Genomic DNA, 19,445 nt, shown 5'->3' on the forward strand with positions numbered 1-19,445 from the left:
GGGAAACAGGTATTGAGATAAGAATTTACATATACTATGTTCTGGAATTGATTCAGAAGAAATCAGGATTAGGAGTAAAGACAAGAAAGGAAAAGTAGGGGCTGGAGAGATGGCTCAGTGGTTAAGAGCATTGCTTGTCCTTCCAAAGGTCCTGAGTTCAATTCCCAGCAACCACATGGTGGCTCACAACCATCTGTAACGAGGTCTGGTGCCCTCTTCTGGCCTGCAGAGATACACACAGACAGAATATTGTATACATAATAAATAAATATTTAAAAAAAAAGAAAGGAAAAGTAATAAATGTGTGTGAACAAGCAAGTTATGGGAGGTGGAGGATGAAGGATCAAGGGTTTAAGGCTATACTAACAATTCAAAGCCAATCTGGACCACACTAGACCCAGTATCAAAAACCCAAACCCAAATCAAACCAAAATTTATGCCTGAGGATTGGCCTTACTGGCACAGTGCTTGGCCAGCATGCAGGAAGCCCCGTTCTGTCTCCCAAATTGGATACAATGGATATGGTGACTGGTGCACCTAGGGAGGTAGGCGCAGGAGGATCAAGAGTTCAAGGTCATGGGGGCTGGAGAGGTGGCTTAGCAATTATGAGCGCTTGCTCTTGTTTGGTTTAATCTTAAGAAAAGCCACTCCACCAATGAAAAAAAAAACCAACAACAACAACTCCAATTAAACCAGATTAAAATGCCCATGTTTAATAAATGCAGCACTCTCAGGTAACAAGACAGCATGGCATGGGGAGCCCACACAAACCCTGGAGACCATGTGTTCCTAATTAGTCTGTGGGAATGGTTCTGACCCTCCTAGGGAGGGGTCAGCACTTGGCAGGCTGGGAGTTGGAGTCTGGACCAACACAACTCCCAGGCCAGGGCCTGGAGTGACACTTCCAATCATTCATCCCAGACTCCTTGGATATAGGGGTGTTAGAGGGCTGGGGTCTCACTTTCAATCAAACAGCTCTTGCAGAGGACCCTCTCAGTCCCCGCATGGTGGCTCCCAATCATCTGTAACTCCAGTTCCAGATCTGATGACCTCTGCTGCCACCAGGGATGCATGTGGTGAATATGCATAGAACACACAAACAAAACAATCATATACATAATCAAAACAAACTTAAGTGGCAAAAAGTTCAAAGTCATCCTCAGCTACATAGAGAATCTGAGGCCATCCAGAACAATATGACACCTTGAAAACTTGAATAACTGGAAAACAAACCAGAGGGCCCAGAGATGTGGCTCATCAGTTAAGAGCATGCCCTGCTCTTCCAGATGACCTGAGCTCAGATTCCAGAACCCACCAGCAGTGGATGGTGGTGAATGCAGAAATTCACGGCTGGTCAGAGTGTAGAGAATAAACACCAGTGAAGTGACGGGTCACGAATGCACCCTCTGTAATGGTCTGTTCTGTCCCATTAAGAGACAAGCCACACCCACTCCCCAACCCTCATTTAAAATATATTAAGATGTTCTCTACTATTGTCAGTTCTGTCATTAACCTTCTATTGCAAGCAGTTTTTTTCTTCTTTCTCTCTTTTTACGAGTGTAAATCTTACCTGTTAAGAGCCAGTACAGTGAAGCTCAGACCCAGCTCTCCAGGCAGATTCTATCCTGTAGTTTTACCTGATAAACAGCTCTCAACTGCTCAGAGATCTGGGGAATATGGCATTTAAATATTTAAATATTAAGAAAAACTTCGTAACAAAAAGAGACAGGTTAGCTCCTAGCAGCAGCACTCTATTTCCTCCAAAGAAGACAGAAGACAAATGGGCACAGAACAACGTCCATTGGCAATTCGCTTCAACTGCCAAGTGCTGACCACTGGGAAAAACCGCCTTTCATATAAACTGAAGATCTCCAGACGTGGACAGAATCACTAGAATTGACAGCCTAGTTGCTCAGGTCAAGGTAGGCTTGTCTTCCTACAGATTTCTTAGCCCACAGGATCTTCTGGAGCCTGGCATGCCCTGCGCTAAACAGTAAAAGTCAAATAAGACCCTCCATGACCATGGAGGACCCTGAAGAATAGCTCTGGGTGCCAACCAAGTAAGTTCTCTGTCATTTTTTAAATCAGTAACTCAAGTAAAATTTTATCTTTCTCAAAGATCTCTAATGTAGTTTGACAGCTGAGAGGTTTTGTCAGTTTAAAAGGCAACCTCATCAAACAAATTTCAGTAAAATACAAATACAAGACTTGCAAGTTATAAAGGTGTGAGGACAAATACAAGTTATCAAATTTCTCTCTCATGTTGCCTTTCATAGTCTTAAAAATACTTTTCATTGTACAAAAATATGTCACAGTCATTCTGACATAAATATGCTACTGTTTATACAATGTATATGTCTAAAACTTCTGTTTTCACAAACCCAAAGAATTCTTGTGAGTTCCAGGGACCTGAATTTTAGGATCCACCTTAAACAGGTCAGATACACCCCCCTCAATTTCGTGGTCCTAATTTTTTTTTTCCTAATTATAACTTTGTCCTCTGTTCTGCCAATACCTTAAACAGGTGTAAGAGACACCAGACATTTCCATACCACAAACAATGGACAGGAGCAAAGAGACCAGCTATGCCAGGATGTGGCCAGCACCCAGCTTTCTCAGGTTCCTCCCAAAGATGACGCCCACAAATAAGCAGGAAGAAGTCTTGAGAATCCGCCGCCCCAATTCCTTTAACCTGTGGTGCCTAACCTCCTGCCTTTTTATTATAAAAAAGAGATGGGAATGTAATGGTCTGTCCTATTCCTTTAAGAGACAAGTCATGCCCACTCCCTCCCCTGACTGCTGAGACAGGCTGATCTTCAGCATTCAGCCTGAGTTCTCTCTCTTTTTTGTTTTTCTCTCGGAGAGGCAGTTTCGATCTCTCCCTTCCCTTCTCTCCTCTCTCTCTCTTTATCTCTCTCTCTCCCTCCCTCCCTTTCTTCCTTCCTCCCTCTCTGTTCTTCTCCTCTTTTCCCTTACCTTCCATAACCACTTAATAAATATCCAGCCTCACTCTGCATGGTGTGCCTATCTGTCTGTCTCTCACCTGCCCACTACATGGCTCAACGCTGGGGACCAGCCACCTTCAGAGACCTGCTGCATGGTCTCATGCACTGTCCCTGGCACTGGCTGCTCTCGGGACCCCCTGCCCACTGCCTGCTACCACCATCGGGGATCCCGCAGTAACCTACTCGGGGATCTGCGGCCATTTTTAATAATCCATTACACCCTCTATAGCATAACCCCTCCCCAAAGATCAGGGACCATTGTGGGAGAGGAAGCAGAAAGATTCTAAGAGCCAGAGATAGGAAGGTCTGGATTGAAAACAGCATCTTCTAGATAATGGCAGAACCAAGGCACACAGGAGCTCACATCACCTTGCGGTTGGCGGCATCCTGGGAGGACCATTTTATCACAAAGTTGGAAGAGGTCCAAAACCTCCGACCCATAGTTGAGGACCTATGAGCAGTTGATGGCTACTTTGGGTCATAATCAGTATTAGTTCTCAAAGAAACCTGGGACAAGTATCCTTCAGTACCTGTATCTCCTTCCCAGCACTTCCCATGCTCTCCCCCCATCCTAAACCTCTCCCTCCCCCAGGCTGGGCTTCTCTTTCTGATATAAACTCAGCCACTTTGGCTATGTAGTCTCTTGGCCTCTTGGTCCCGTCTGGCTCTGCTCCTGGATCTCTCTTGGTCTGCTTGATCCCCCCCCCCCCCCCGGCCAGCTCTCCTCTCCTGCTTTCCCCTCTACTCTCTCTCTTTCTCTCATGGCCATGTTCAGTCTGGACTCTTCCAGATGCCTCTGGCTGTTTTCTCCCTCACACTACCTCCTCCACCATACTTTGGAGCCATCAGTCAGGACTGGTAAGTGTATCACATGTGGAATTACAGCTCAAAGCTGATGTAGCTGGCACACCCATCAACCCACATTTAGGATGAATCTAAAATGCCCCCCACCCCCGCCCGTGGGCTGTGTGACCAGCAGCCTCACACTCTTGCATTCATGCCTTCCTCACCATGATGGACTGTCTTGCCTCTGTTGTGGCTGGTTTGTCTTTGTCATGAGCCCAAACCATTCCTCCCCCCTCCCTCCAATTCTCCCTCCTCCCTCCCTTCCTCACTCCTTCTCTTCCATGGCTTTTTTCAGCTGTTTTGTCAAAGCAAGAAGACAAGTAACTAAGAGACCTCTCAATGAAACGAGCAAAAGCCAGGCAATGAGGTACCCAGTCAGACGGATGGGCTCAGGCCTCAGTAGACATGCCGATGTCCGGAATATGAAATAGTTGGGGATTTAGGAGCCAAAGGTTGGTGCCAGACATACTGGGGCACCCTTGTCATCCCAGCACTAGGATAGTAGAGACAGAAGGATCAGAAGCCCAAGGTCATTCTCTGCTCCCTAGTGAACTTGAGACCCTGCCCCCGACCCAAACCCAAGAATGGGCTGAATGTGGCTAGTTCCCTAGAGAATTGATAGATCTTTCTTTCTGCCTTCCACCCCCTTGCTCCATTTGGTAACGACATTGTCTCCTCCATTAGGAATCCATTAGTTCAGCGGCGGCCGGGCTGAGGAGTCCATTAAGGCTCCCTTGGGTGTAGGCAGCCATTTATCCAGTGCATTAGCGTGGAGACAGGGCTGGAGGGGAAGCCCTTTGGGCTGGCTTGGCAGCTGCCTTCCCAGCATGCACTGTGTTGCTGCTTCATTCATTTCAACCAGCAAAGCCAGGAGGCTTGAATGGGGGAGTCCCTACATCCGCATGCCCCCTCTCTCCTGTCGGTATCCTACAAAACAATTGCTTCTCTCGTGTATAAGCAGTTTCCTATGAATCTCTTTGGGTTTTGGTGTTTTTATTTTTTGAAGCAATTTCTCACTTTTTAGCTCTGGCTGGCTTAGAATCCACTATACAGAATAGATAGACTAGGCTGGACTCTAATTTGTAAAATTCTCCTGCTTCTTCCTCCCCAGTCCTGGGATGACAGGTGTATACCACCACACCTATTTTATGTGGTCCCGGAGGTGGACCCTGTAAGGATGCTAAGCAACCATTGTATCACTGATGCCTCCAGCCAGTTTTCCTTTGTTTCTTTTTGGCGTGTATCTGTGTGCTCATGCATGCACACACAAGCAGAGGCCACAGTGGGATGTTGGGTGTCCTGCTCCATCACTCTCCTCACTCTCCGTCTTGTTCTTTTGAGGCGGGGTCTCTCATTGACCTTGGAGCTCAGCTGGCAGCCAACAAGTCCTAGTGACCTTCCTGCCTTTATCTTCCACAATGCTGGGATTACAGGGTCCCCAACACACACATGAAGAAGCTGGGACAACAGTGCATGTCTGTAATCATTATTACCCTGAGGAGGTGGAACCCGGGGTCCTTAAGACTTCCTGGTGAGATAGTCTGGCCCACTCAGCAAGCTCTGTGTTGCATGGAGATCCCGTCTCAAACAAAAGTAAGGTGGAGATCGACCGAGGAAGAAGTTCCTACATGCACACACACACACACACACACACACACACACACACACACACACACAACTCTTAGCATAGTCCCTGGACTATAGTGATTAGCTCAGCATAGAACTACACACCTGTAACCCAGTACTAAAAGCCGAGGCAGGGTAGTGGGTCCAAGGCCATCTTGGGCTATATAGTAAGACACTTTCTTTAAAAACAAAAATCACTGGGCAGTGGTGGTGCACACCTTTAATCCCAGCACTCAGGAGGCAGAGGCAGGTGGATCTCTGTAAGTTCAAGGCCAGCCTGATCTACAAGAGCTAGTTCCAGAACAGACTCCAAAGTTACAGAGAAACCCTATCTTGAAAACAAAATAATAAAATAAAATAAATATATAAAAATAAAAAACAAAGCTAGGCATGGTGGTGTACACCTTTAATCTCAGCACTTAGGAGGCAGAAGCTGGTGGATCTGTTAGTTAAGGCTACAGAGTGAGTTCTAGGCCAGATAGAGCTACATAGTGAACCCCCCACTCTGTCTCCGTCTGTCTCTCTCTCCCTCTCTCTCTATCACACACAACAACAACAACAAAAATCTAGGTCTGCACAAGACTGGACTTGTCAATAATCATGGGTGGGGAGAGCTTATGGGGGGGGGGCTATCCCTCCATGCTAAAATATTGGCTACTGATAAAATCTGGGGGAGGTTTAAACAAGATGGCAAGACCCACCCTGAGTGAGCAGCACTATTCTATGGGCTGGGATTCAGGAAAGAATAAAAAGGGGGAAGGAGCAGAGCTGGTGGTGCGCACCTTGAATCCCAGCAGATGCCGGCAGATCTACACAAGTTCCAGGCCAGCCAGAGGCCACACATTGAGAGCCTGTCTCCAGATGGGGGAGGGGCTGGATATGGTATCGTGTGTCTAAAATCCCAGCACTTGGGAAATGGAGGCAGAGGACAGGAACTCAAGATCATCCTTGGCTAGCCTGTTTGAGGCCAGCCTAGGCTATGTGAGACCTACCTCCAAATATAAAATAAATAAATACATGAGAAGAGAAAGCGAAGTGAACACTGGCGTTCATCTCTCTCTGCTCCCTGACTTCAGGGTTAATGCTACCGACTGCCTCACGCTCCTGCAGCCACCCCCGCCCGTGACAGCCTGTAGCCCTTCACACTGTGAGCCAAATAAACCCTTCTTCCTTCCTGTGATGGCTACTCTAGGTTGTCCACTTGACTACATCTGGAATTAATTGAAAACCCACGTCACTGGGCACACCTGTGAGGGAAGTAGGAAGACTCTCCTGAGGTCCAGGTCATTAGAGGTCAGAAGACCAGCCCTAAAGGTGGGCACACCTCCTCAAGACAGCCTACCTGGACAAGGAAGAATCCCTGGCTGTTTGCCTGCTTCTCCTCGGCTCTTGACTCACGGACATCAGAACCTACTGCTTCAGAATTCCAGTGGACACTGAAGACGGGCTGAGAGCCAGCCTCGTGAACTGAGCAACTACTGGATCCTTGGCTTTCCGCAGTGAGACAGCCATTGTTGGATTAGCTGGACCACAGCCTGCAAGCCACGCTAATAAAACGTGTGTGTGTGTGTGTGTGTGTGTGTGTGCATGTTTGTATGTGCATGTGTACATGTTGTTATATGTACATGCGTATACATTCATTCTATCAGAGAACCCTAATTAATACACTTCTTTAATTTGCCTTCTGCCTTTGTTAGGTCTTCCGCTACAGCAAGATAAAAAGTTACAAATTCAGGAAGCAATTGAGGGCAGATGAGGTCATAGGGCTGGACTTCAAGTCCTGATATGAGTGGTTTTCCAAGAAAAGGGCTGGGTCTGAGTTAGCATGCTGACCCTCAGTGTGGTGACATGTGCCATTTTGAAATGGATCAAGAAGACCCTCATCAGAGCCGGTCCTTTATTTACAGTGGGCTTCTCAGGCTCCGGACCTGGGAGAAACAAACTTTGCTTTCTCCATTTCAGAGCCTCTGGTATTCTGTTCTATAAGCAGAAAACCCACTAAGATAGATCCATTACCATATCGTCTCTCTTTTTTTAGATTATGTACACAGTGTTCTACCTTCATGTACGCCTGTAGATCAGAAGAGGGCACCAGATCTCATCACAGATGGTTGTGAGCCACCATGTGGGTGCTGGGCATTGAACTCAGGACCTCTGGAAGAGCAGCCAGTGCACTTCACCTCTGAGCCACCTCTCCAGCCCCACAACATCATTCCTTTTAATCTGCTAGGTGACTGAGGTGGTGAGGGCTTACATACCCATTTTACAGGTGAGAATGTTGAGGGTCAGAGATGCTAAGTACACAGCCATGACTTTAAGACTGGGTCTCAGGTTAGCCCAAAGTGTGCTATCACCACTTGGACAGTTGTCACTCATCTGAGGAACACATGGCCAGCTGCCCTGTGGGCACTCAGCTCTGGGAAGGTTCCAGACATGACGTCTTCCTCGCCTGCTACCAAGGCCTGAAACTCTTTTAAGAAAAGACGAAACCAGTCAAGCATGGTGGGGCACATTCACGATCCCAGTAATTGGGAAGCTGAGGCTGGAGAGCTGTGAGTTCAAGGACAACTTGGACTAAGAATGAAACCCTACAGAGAAAAAGGCCAGAGGCAGCTAACCACTGCCACCTACTGGCCACTTTTTATAAGAACACTTGTTAAGATCTGTGTGTGGTGCAGTTGCTTTTGCCGGCAATCCCAGCATTGACTAGGCTGAGGCTGGACGATCGCCCGGCACTTTTATGAACATATTCTCTAGCCCAGTTTTGTGACTCTGCACTCCCCCACCTCAGCTGTACGAGTACTTGTCGTGATGTACCTGGACCACTAAAACCTATTTCCTGAATTTTTTTCCTTTTTTAAAATTACACTTATTGGCCAGATATGGGTGCATATCTTTACTCCCAGCACTAGGGAGGCAGAGGCAGGTGGATCTCTGTGAATTGGAGGCTAGCCTGGTCTACACAGCGAGTTCCAGGACAGCCAGGGCTACATAGAGAAAACCTACCTCCAGCCCCAGCCACTGGTTAAAAGACAGAGGATGTCCAAAAATGGCCAGAGATCTGCAGGTGCAGAAGTGGGAAGGGGTGGGGGATGCCGGGGGGGGGGCGGGGAGCTATATAAACAACCCACAAAGAGTTGGCCTCGCTGTGGAGCAGCGAATGCTTGTGGGGCCCACACAAATATTCATTCACCGGGATGCTGGACCTGTTTCTGTGTGGCACAGTCTGTCTTGGTCCTGGAGTTGGGGGCTGGGGAGACGCTCTAGGTTAGCCAATGTTGTTTTAATATTGTTGACAATCTGGTAAAGTTCCTTTTTGTGATAATTTCTGTTTAAGCGATTTCACCTTTCGTTTTGAAATTCTTCCCTTTTATGAGGAAAATGTGACATTGTGAAAATGCATGTAAGAAAACCCCATCTCTCCTCTTTCCCTTTTCCTTTAAATGACCAATCTAGGTGATTAGGGCTGTGAATTTTTATTTTCGCTTTGTTTTTAATGAACATTTGTCTTTCAGAATATGATTGTGTGATCATGTTTAAATGGAAAAAAAACATGATTTTGTGCAATTAACAAAGCTACTGCAAGAAAAAAGAAAATACAACTTTTATTGGTAAGGAGAAAGAAAGAAAGGAAGGAAGAAAGAAAGAGAAAAGAGTTGGCTTCTCATGACCTAGTGCCGTTTGACTACTGCCCTTCCCCAGCGTCCTGGCCCACTACCATTCTCATGAGTGCCTTTCTTTATTTGGGGGTGGGTGGGTGGGTGGGTTTCAGGACAGGGTTTTTCTGTAGCTTTGGAGCCTGTCCAGGAACTCTCTCTGTAGACCAGGCTGGCTTGGAACTCAGAGACCCACCTGTCTCTGCCTCCTGAATATTGGGATTAAAGGTGTGCACCACCACTGCCGGGTGTGTCTTTCTTTCTTAATGAATGGTCTCTCTTTCTACTGCTCTCCATGTGACCCTGGCTAAATTATTTGTTCTGCCATCAAAGAACCTGGCTGGCTATTCCAACAAGTGCTCTGCAGACCTGAATCCACACCTGCAAACACTTGAGCATCCTCAAACCAGATGCTAAATTGACCCAAACTAATTTGGGACACACTTTGTCCACGAGGTGTGTACACCAGTGCCCTGGGTGGCCAGAAAAGGACATAGGATGCCTGGAGCTAGCGTTAATAATGGTTGCAAGCTGCATGACATTAATTCTGGGAACCTAACTTGGAACTTCGGAAAGGGCAATAATTGAACTCCCTCTCCAGACTTGTATAATTTTTTTATTGTGTGTGTGTACCTATGTGGAGGTCAGATGACAGTTTGCAGGAGTCAGTTCTTGTTGTCTCCCACGTGGATCCCAGGGATTGAACTCACATTGCCAGCTGGGTGGCAGGTGCCTTTCCCTGCTGGGCTATTTCACTACCTGTCTTACTTTTGGCTGGTCTCATGTAGCTGAGGCTGTTCTGGGACTTTCTATGTAGTCAAGGATGACCTTGAATTTTTGAGCCTCTTGCCTCTGCCTTCTGAGTGCTGGGATTATGGGCACATGCCGTCGAGTTCCCCCCAGGTTTGTGAGGTACTGGGGGTGGAAGCCAGGGCTCCCTGCATGCTTAGACGAGCACCATGAGAAATGAGCCGCACCCCCAGCCCTGGTTCCTTCTTTTCAACTTGCTGAGTTTCACAGGAAAACTATCTCGCTTGAATTTCCCCCTACCCGGTGCCTCCAAACCACAAATTCCTCATTCCCACTCTGGTTTACTCTAATAAGAAGTAGGCTGATCCCTTAATCCCTGTTTAAAAGGCCGGTGTTTATTGATGCTGTAAAATCCTAAGGGATCCTAAATCTGTTTTTAGCTGAGCCTAGTGCATAAGACAAGTGTGGAACTCAGAATGGGGACAGCAGGGTCACAGTGTTTGGAGCGTTTACTGTCTGTCCCCCTGGTGTTTTCCACTGAAACTGTTCCCTTGAGTACTGGGGGTGGTAGCTCAGTTGGCAAAGTACTTGTGTTACAGGCACAAGGATCTAAGTTGATCCCTTGAATCCAAATGAAACACACACATACCACCACCACCACCACCAACAACAACAACAACAACAGCATCAACAAGAAGACAAAGCAGATGTTGTGGTTCCTGCTTGTGATCCATGCAGCAGAAGAGGGGGCATCCCTAGGGGTTTCTGTCATTTGTAATGAGCTCAGGACCAAAGAGAGACCCTGTCTCAAAAAACGTAAGGTAGGGGTCGAGGACTGAAGAGATGGCTCAGCAGTTACCAGAGGACCCAAATTTGGTGGTTCCCATGTGGGGTGGTTCACAGCCATCTCTAGCTTCAGGGGATCTGACATGTCTTCTGGCTTCTTCAGGCACTTCTCTCTCTCTCTCTCTCTCTCTCTCTCTCTCTCTCTCTCTCATGTGCGCGCACACACACACTGGGCAGTCTCTTGAGCAAATAGGAGACCTCAAAGCCCACTTCCACAGTGACACACTTGCTCCAACAAGACCACACCTACTCCAACAAGACCACACCTCCTAATAGTGCGACCACCACACATAGCCATAAACTCTGGGTTTCAGGGGACCCGACCTTGATGGATAAGATGCAAGATCGATAAGAGAATGATTACTGACATCAGCTTCAGGTCTCCATGTGCATGGGTGCACTCATGCTCACAAACATACACATGGCCACTTGGGAAGCTGGGGAATCTGTGGGTCGTGGACCTCAGATCTCCACGTGCACGGGTGCATGTGCGTGCACACACACACATGCGCACACACATACACACACACACACACACTGTCATACACACAGTCACACACACAGCCACATACCTGCAAGCAGACTTCTTTTCACTGTGGGAGGCTGGGGTTCTGTGGGTCATGGGCATACAGGTGTGTACGCCCGTAATCTTAGCATTTAATAGGCTGAGTCAGGATCGCTGGGAGTTCAGGGCTAGCCTAGACTTCTTAGTGAAACTCTGCTTTTGTTTGTTTAAGAATCCCACTGGTGCTGGGCGGTGGTGGCACACGCCTTTAATCCCCAGCACTCAGGAGGCAGAGGCAGGCAGATCTCTGTGAGCTCAAGGCCAACTTGGTCTACAAGAGCTTGTTCCAGGACAGGTTCTAAAACTACAGTGAAACCCTGTCTCGAAAAACAAAACAAAAACAAAAATAAAGAAAGAAAAAAAGAATCCCACTGGTGAGATAGTTCAGTGGATAGATTGCTACTAAGCCTGACCACCCTAGTCAGATCCCTGGGTCCCTCGCACTAGAACACAGATTCCTATTTGCTTTCTGACCTCCACAGGTGCAGCATGGGCACACATGCACACGGGAACATACAAATGCATGCATTAAACAAAAGGCAAGCATAGTGGCCCATGCCTAGAATCCTAACTCTTGGGAAGAAGAAGCAAGAGGACCAGGGATTCGAGGGACTCGGTTACATAATGAGTATGATGCTGTCTTTAGTTAGTTAAAGCATCGCTAGGTCAGTACGAGTGAGACCCGTTCTAGTGTGGAGATGAGGGATAGCATCACCAAACTGTTTAATGCTTAAAGGTGACATTCGTTTTGTTAGTGGAGAACGTGCAACTTTTGTTTTTGTTTTTTTTCGCTGAGGAGCACATGTGGGTGCCCTTGGCTGAAATCAGCGCAGGATGAGAGGGGTAGATCTGTGGGGCTTTCTACCAACAGGTAAAGTGGGGATGAAGTCTGGAAAGCTCTGGAGAGGTCACAGTCCAGTACTTGGAGACCCGGGTCTGCATTCCTCCCGCAGACATTGGTTGTGCCGGAAGGAGGACCACACTAACGTGGAGTTTCTCCACGTGCCCGGTGAGAGCTGTGCAGCCAAGCTTCCCACAATAGATCTGCCGATCCATGCCTCAGAAACTCATTTGAGGAACGCGAGGTGGCGCCGGCCGGACCTCTGCTCTTGTAGCCCAAATACACTCAGCTGTCGAGGGCCCGGGAGGCGGTGCTTCAAAGTAGGGTGGAGTCTGCGAGGGCTGGTCCGGGACAGCCAGGTCCCGCCCCATGAAGATGACGGACAAGCCTTCAAACCAGTCATGATGCTTTTGTGGTTCTGAAGGGGATAAGAAGGTGGAGCGACGGATGTAGGGTGGAACTAGTGAGGGAAATTCGAGTTTGCCAGGTCCAGCCCCGCTACGATGACAGACTATTCTGCTGACCAATCACAGTGTATCTACAGCTTTCAGGGACCCGGGAGGTGATGCACCAGGTAGGGAGCGGAGCCTTGGATGGCAGGTTGGAACAGCCGCCCACCAGGTCCCGCCCACTAATGATAATAGACAAACTTTTAAACCAATCATAACGTGCTAACCGCCCTGAGGCGGGCCAGCCGGGAGAAGTGAGCGGAGCGCCTCCCAAGTGGGAGGAGGCGTGTGTGTGTGTTGGGGGGGGGGGGGGGGGGGAGCCTCTTGGAGAGATGGGGTGGGTCCTGAGGGAGATGGACAGCTCTATCGACCAATGGAAGATGAAAGCTGTCCCCGTTAGCGCCGGATCCCCGCGGGTAGGGCGGGGCCGGAGGCGCCGCGGGGATCCCGGGGCAGCCGAGGGCCCCTGACTCTGTTCTCTCTGGGAACATGGACCGAATGGCCAGCTCCATGAAGCAGGTACCCAACCCGCTGCCCAAAGTATTGAGCCGGCGTGGGATTGGTGCTGGGATGGAGGCTGCGGAGCGCGAGAGCTTCGAGCGGACTCAGGTGAGGCTCGAGAACCCTGGGGCATACCTGGGGCACCCGGAGTGGTGCAGAGTGCTGAAGAAGCTTAGAAGGGAGTGAGGGTCTTGCAGGCCCGGGAGGGGATTAGGCAAGGTGGCCGCAGTCAGAATCTTCTTGGGGTGCAGAACTAGGCGGGTCCCAGGGAGGTCAGGGACCTGGGGCATCCCTACTGGCCTGGGGACCTGCGTGCACTCCGCGGATCTGCAGATCCCTGAGGCTGAGCGGACGGGACCCGGTGAACATCATCAGGGGTCACAAGGGAGGCCAAAGGGAGACGTGTGGAAAGGGGGCTGATGGAAGGAGTGCCCCTGGGTAAGGGACTTGGCAGACACTTGGGATTTGCAACTGTGGGGACGCCGGTCTGGGGGTGTGAAAGGTACTCTTGGTCGCTTTATGTTCCTATGGACTTCTCCCTCCACTCCTCAGCATCCCGTTCAACGGTGCCTCAAACTTGGCTCTGAGCAGTCCCAGCTGTTGGCCTCAGAGGCCGGGCCGAAGGGGTCTGACGAGAAGGAATGTAGGAAATGCGGAGTGTGGCTCAACTTGGAAAATGACCCGGGGGACTGGAGGAATGGGGCGGCGTGCAGTCCGGGACAGGAATTGAGGCGCTTGAACTGTCAGACCTTGGCGTGTCGGGGATAAGCTGTCCAGTGAGACCCAGAATCCTGATTCGAGGTTTTGTTTTCGCCCTCCAAAATATGCCTGACTGCTAATAAGCAGACCGCCTTATTTGTCTGGTTTGACCAGGGCAGATGGCCAAAATTCCACCGTGGTTATCAACAAAACCACTAGACGCTTTTACCTCGAGCTTTTATGCTTGCTGTATCGATTGGACTGAATCAAGCTGGGAGGCGCGAGGTGTAGCCGGTTCATCTGTATGTAAAATCCTTTTCTGAGAATACAACCCTTAGGATCCCGCTGCCCAAGTTGTGCGGGTAGACAGATTCCCTTGTTCTTCTCTGGCTCTCGGAGTTCTACTTTAAAGGTCCAGTTGACTTCTGCCAAAGGCTGGTCCCCTGTTGTGAGGAAAGATCGAAGAGATAGGGAGGGCCTGTGTGTGCTATAAATGGATTGTGCAAGAAAGAAAGCCAGTTTAGCCCAGGGGACTTCAATCCACCTCTTGTTTCTGAGACCCTTGGATCCACTCTGTGTGTCTGAGGGAAGGAAAGGAGGGTAGTTGAGGGGAAAGAGAAGCGGCCATTCACTTGCCTCTCGGGGTTCAACGGGGTTTGGAGTTTTCCCCTCAGATCTTCTGAACTGACCCCCTTTTTAAAAAAAGGAAAAGGAAAGAAAAAGAATTTGCTTTTAGCCTTGGGTGTTCCTGCAAAAAAAAAGAAAAGTTTTCATATTTTCTCCCCCACCTCCTTTTTTTTTAATGAAAGAAGAAAAGAAACTGGAGCTATTTTATACCATCCATTCCTTTGAGAACCTCAGATAACTCAAAACTGGAGCAATAAGTAGACGTAGGGTCTGAGCTTAGAACTTGGGGAGCTGGCTCGGGGGTAAATGCTCCTGCCGGCTAGTCTAGCCAACCTGACTTCCACACTCGTGGTGTACCATGACATCCCCTGCACACGCACACACGCGCACACACACACACACATCAAAAGTTCATTCGAATTCTTAAAAAAGTTTGAACTTAACGTGATAGAAATGTCGGCCTTTGAATGTTTCCAGCCACGACTAACATTTTCCCTAGCTCTCCAGGGAACACCCAACCTGGGGAGTGGTAGGCCAGTGTCTCATTTTGCCCTCTGTAGAACACTTGTAGTTAGCTAGATTTTATGTGTGTTTGTGTGTGCCCATGGCGGGTCACATGAGCGTATATGTGTTGAGGCGGACTACAGCAAGAATTGTTGAAACTTTTTTTTTCTTTTTTTTCCTTTTTTTGAATCAGAATCTTACTGTGTAGCTCTGGCTGGCCTAGAACTCACTGTGCGCTAGGTAGACCAGGCTGGCCTTGAACTTTCGCCAGCCTCCCTGCCTTTGTTTCCCTAGAGCTGGGGTTACAGAAGTGAGCTCCCACAATCCAACTCAGTTGTTGAAACTCTTCTGAGCTGGCAGACAGGGCGAGACACTCAGGAGGCAGAAGCAAGAGGATCCTTGCAAGGCTGAACCAGTGTGGTCTCAATAGCAGCTTCCAAGCTAACTGTGGCTATATAGAGTGAGACCCTATCTCAAAAAGAATTTCAATAACGCAAAACCAAAAACATTGATTGGTATCTTAAGAAACCAAAGACCAAGAGAATTGGCAAAGGTATTATAATAATAATTGTAGCTAATTATTATGTTTGGAGGGCCTCTAAATACAGTACTTTATTTGCTATCTTTAATCTTCACAAGGGCTGCTGGCGTGGTTAGCAGCCCCATTTGCTCAGAGGAAATTGAAGCCTGCTGAGGTTAAGTAGCTTGCTGGGTACCACAGGTGGAAGTGGTCCCAATCTTTAACCACTGCCTTGCGCACTCTCTCAGTCCTGGGCAGATCCGGAAGACATCTGAGTTCTGCTCATTTCTTTTTGTTTTGAGACAGGGTCTCTTGTAGTTCAGCTGATCTCAGACTAGTGATGAAGAATTCCTGATCTTCCTGCCTCCACCTCCGAGTGCTGGGGTTTCAGGAGTACCCCACCATGGCTGGTTTTATGCAGTGCTGGGAATGGAACCTAGAGCTTCAGACATGCTAGGCAAGCCCTTTCTACCAACTGAGCCACATCCCTGCCCCTAGGAGACAGTTCAGTTTTGTGGCCAAGCATAGGGTGATTTGATGTATGGGACTGTGTGCCCTCAGGCAAGTAATTCCCTGCCTGGAAAATAAAGATAATGCAGGGCTGGGGAAAGGGCTCAGTGAGTATGATGCTTGGTGTCCAAGCATGAGGACCTGAGTTCAAATCCTCAGAACCCACATCCAAACAAAGCAAAACAGGGCAGTGCCCGTTTTAGCCAAAATCAGTGAGATTCAAGTTCAGTGAACTGTCTCAAAAAAAAAAAAAAAAAAAAAAGGTAGCAGGCAATAGATGAAAATACCCAATACAGACCTTTGACCTCTACATGTGTGCGCATACAGGAACATGCATCAGCACACATAAGTATACGATGCACATATACAAAACAAAATAAACATAAGCTTTAACCTTGCAGGTTTATGGTGTGGGATGAATTAAATAACAAGCATGAAGGTATTTTGTAAATTATGGGGCACGGTCCCAGAAGCTGCCACTTCCAGGAAGTCTGTCCTCCGTAACCGTCAGCACTGTTTCAAAATGCCGCATGGCCACTGTCCCTTCTAGTGGCCCAGCCAGTGCTGTACCCCATTGTCACCAATGGTCCATTCAGCTCAGCACAAGTGTTGGTCAGATGTTAGGGACAAGAATAGTAGTTTATTTTTTGACCTTTTAAATTTTAACTTAACTTTTACTTACTGAGTCAATTCTGTATTTACTAGGACTCAGTGTGCAAGGGGGAGGAAGCCTGGGAAGATGGCTCCGTGGTATCTACACAAGTGTGAGGACCCGAGTTCGGATCCCCAGAACCCATGTAAAGCTGGGCATGCTAACACACATCTGTAGCCCCAGTGACTTTACAGCAATATGGGGGTGGGGACAGGAGACTCCCTGGACACTCACAGGCCAAGTAGCTTGGAGTATGTCGTGACATACAGCGAGAAACTGTGTCTCGAGTACGCTGGAAATGGACTGGCACCTGAGGTCATTTTTATGGCCTCCACATGTGGAGCATGGCACACACACACACACACACACACACACACACACTTGTTGTACAGCCAGGCTGGCCTCGAGTTTGTAGTTTTTCTACCTCAGCCTCCCAAGTAACTGGGTTAATGGTCTTCACACCCTGATACTCTAGTATTGTTTTTCCTTCCTTCCTTCCTTCCTTCCTTCCTTCCTTCCTTCCTTCCTTCCGTCCTTCCTTTTTGAGGTAGGGTCTTATATAGCCCGGGACAGCCTCGCTTATGCCCAAGGATGACCTTAGACTCCTGATCCTCCTGCCTCCACCTCCTGTGCTAGCCTCTAGGTGTGCTCTAGTCCACTTGGCTTTAGTGTTACTTTTGTGAATGAGAATGCAAACTATGTATAATTATCATGAAATATGTAATTAAAAATTTTTAATTAAAATGATTTATTTGTGTGTGCACGCGGGCATACATCCTCTCGCGCTCTCCACGCGTGCACATGAGGAGAGAGGAGAACATCAGGCGGTCTCTCACAGAACCCAGAGTCATGCTGCAAGCTCTAGCCTCCTGTCTGTCAGCCACCTCCAGCACTGGGCTTACAGTGGATGTGGCCATACCCAACGTTGTTTTAAACATGGGACCTTTGGGATTTGAACTCAGGTCCTTCTACTTGTGCAGGAAGTGTTCTCACCCACTGAGCTGTCTCCTCAGACCTGTGCTTTTTAGAAGAAATTATTTTACGTAGGATCTGAAAAACAGTTCCTCCCTTCCCGAAAGCTACCGTGGCACTGAGGAGGACTCAGCTCCCTAGAAAGCTACAAGTGCAAGGGTGTGGTTTGGTCTGCGGCACTGAGAAGGGGGCTGAACTGCAGTGATGATACCTGGTTTGGGGAGCACTTTACAGTTTATAAATGAGTGATAATGAATGATGTCAGCCTTCAGAGAGCGTGGCAGTTTGTTTTGCTCAGCCAGTGCTGATGTGTGAATGAAAGACTGAGCCCGGATTTCAGGCTCCCTGGGTCAGGCCCAGCACACCGCGATGCCCTCCACGCGGATGTTTCTGGAAGGAGTCGGGGGTTACCAACCACGTGAAGGAAATAGCTTTACCTGCATTTTTATTTGCCTTTATTTATTCATTCTGTGTGCCTGTGTATGTATAGGTGTGGGGGACGCTACCCGTGGAGGTCTCCCACCGTGGGTCCTGGGGTTCGAACTCAGGTTGTCAAGTTCATCAGCAGGTGCCCCCCAGGTCTAGTTCATGAGACAGGGTCGTCCTAGATAGATCTCTCTGGATACGTGATCCTCCAGCCTCAGCCACTGGAGGGATTAAAGCATACCCACCCTGTTTGGCCCCTGCCTGTATTTACTGATCCCAAGCAGGCTTTTCTCTGTGGGTTGTTTATTCTTTTACCATTACTTTGGAGAGCACATACCATGACGTGGACACAGAGACAAGTAAGAGCTAGACGGGCCCCGGAGGAGCTCTGAGTCAGCTGGGAGGCAGGGCTCTGTTGTGGTCAGAGGACCAAAGCGGCAGACCTTCAAGGGTGTTAAAACCAAAGGCAGGAAAGCTGAAGGTGTAGCTCAGCCATAGAGTGCTTGCTCAGAATAACCCAGTGAGGGGCTGGGGCGTGGCTCACGGTATCAGGAGGAACGTGGTCCATCGTGGCAAGGAAGGCGCACAGCAGGAGCAGGAGGCAGCTGGTCATGCGGCATCCACAGTCAGGAAGCAGCAGGAGATGGATGCTGGTGCTCAGTTTGATTTTTCTTTTTCATTCAGGACCCCAGTCCATAGGATGGTAATGCCCATATTTAGGGTGGATCTGCCCACTCCCACCTAGACACTCCCTTGTGGGTGTGCTCAGATTTGTCTCCTAGGTAACGGTAGACCCTCTCTGTTAACCGTCCTTGTCCCAGCCTGCTTGCTGTCTTCCTCCCCCTAATCTTTGGGGGATGCTGTCCTCACCCCACTTCTCTTTTATTTATTTATTTATTTTATTTTTTTTTGGTTTTTTTTTTTTTTTCGAGATAGGGTTTCTCTGTGGCTTTGGAGCCTGTCCTGGAACTAGCTCTATAGACCAGGCTGGTCTCGAACTCACAGAGATCCGCCTACCTCTGCCTCCCGAGTGCTGGGATTAAAGGCATGCGCCACTTCTCTTTTATAACTTTTATAACTGTGCACTTCCTCTCTGGAATCTCTCACCTCCACCTGACAGTTTCTGTCCTCACCACGATATCACCTCTCTACATCTCCTTCCTGACTTCCTGTTCTGTGGGACTGTCTCCCTCGAGTCATTGAGTCATCGATACCCTTCTCCATGCCCTGTGGCCCGGCCATTGGTCCCTCGTGCCCCTGGCCCAACCTCTTTCCTCCCTCTTGCCTACACTGTGTCCTGTTGTCTTTACTCTGTTATGTTTCAGTTCCTTGAGTGCCCGCCCTCCATACCTTTACATTTCTTTCTTTTTCTCCCTTCCCCTCCTCTCTCCCTTTTCTTTCTTTACTGATCATTTTTCTCAGGAACCTTTGCTAGGGGCTGAGACTTTAA

The 19,445-nt window shown here is 48.6% G+C and overlaps 1 protein-coding gene across 1 annotated transcript in view; it reads left to right on the forward strand.

Annotated features, from left to right (window-relative positions):
• Nucleotides 1-12,990: 12,990 nt before the first annotated feature.
• Hip1 (huntingtin interacting protein 1) overlaps nt 12,991-19,445 on the forward strand; it is a 125,395-nt gene continuing 118,940 nt past the window's right edge. Inside the window, exon 1 of the mRNA XM_041648290.1 lies at nt 12,991-13,193. Within this exon, the coding sequence (XP_041504224.1) occupies nt 13,074-13,193 (120 nt within the window). The 5' untranslated portion in view covers nt 12,991-13,073. The remainder of the gene's footprint in view (nt 13,194-19,445) is intronic.

This window comes from Microtus oregoni, unplaced genomic scaffold (genome assembly GCF_018167655.1).
Source record: "Microtus oregoni isolate MIOR12 unplaced genomic scaffold, Mior012 000003F_ref0000135, whole genome shotgun sequence".
NCBI classification, from domain to species: domain Eukaryota; kingdom Metazoa; phylum Chordata; class Mammalia; order Rodentia; family Cricetidae; genus Microtus; species Microtus oregoni.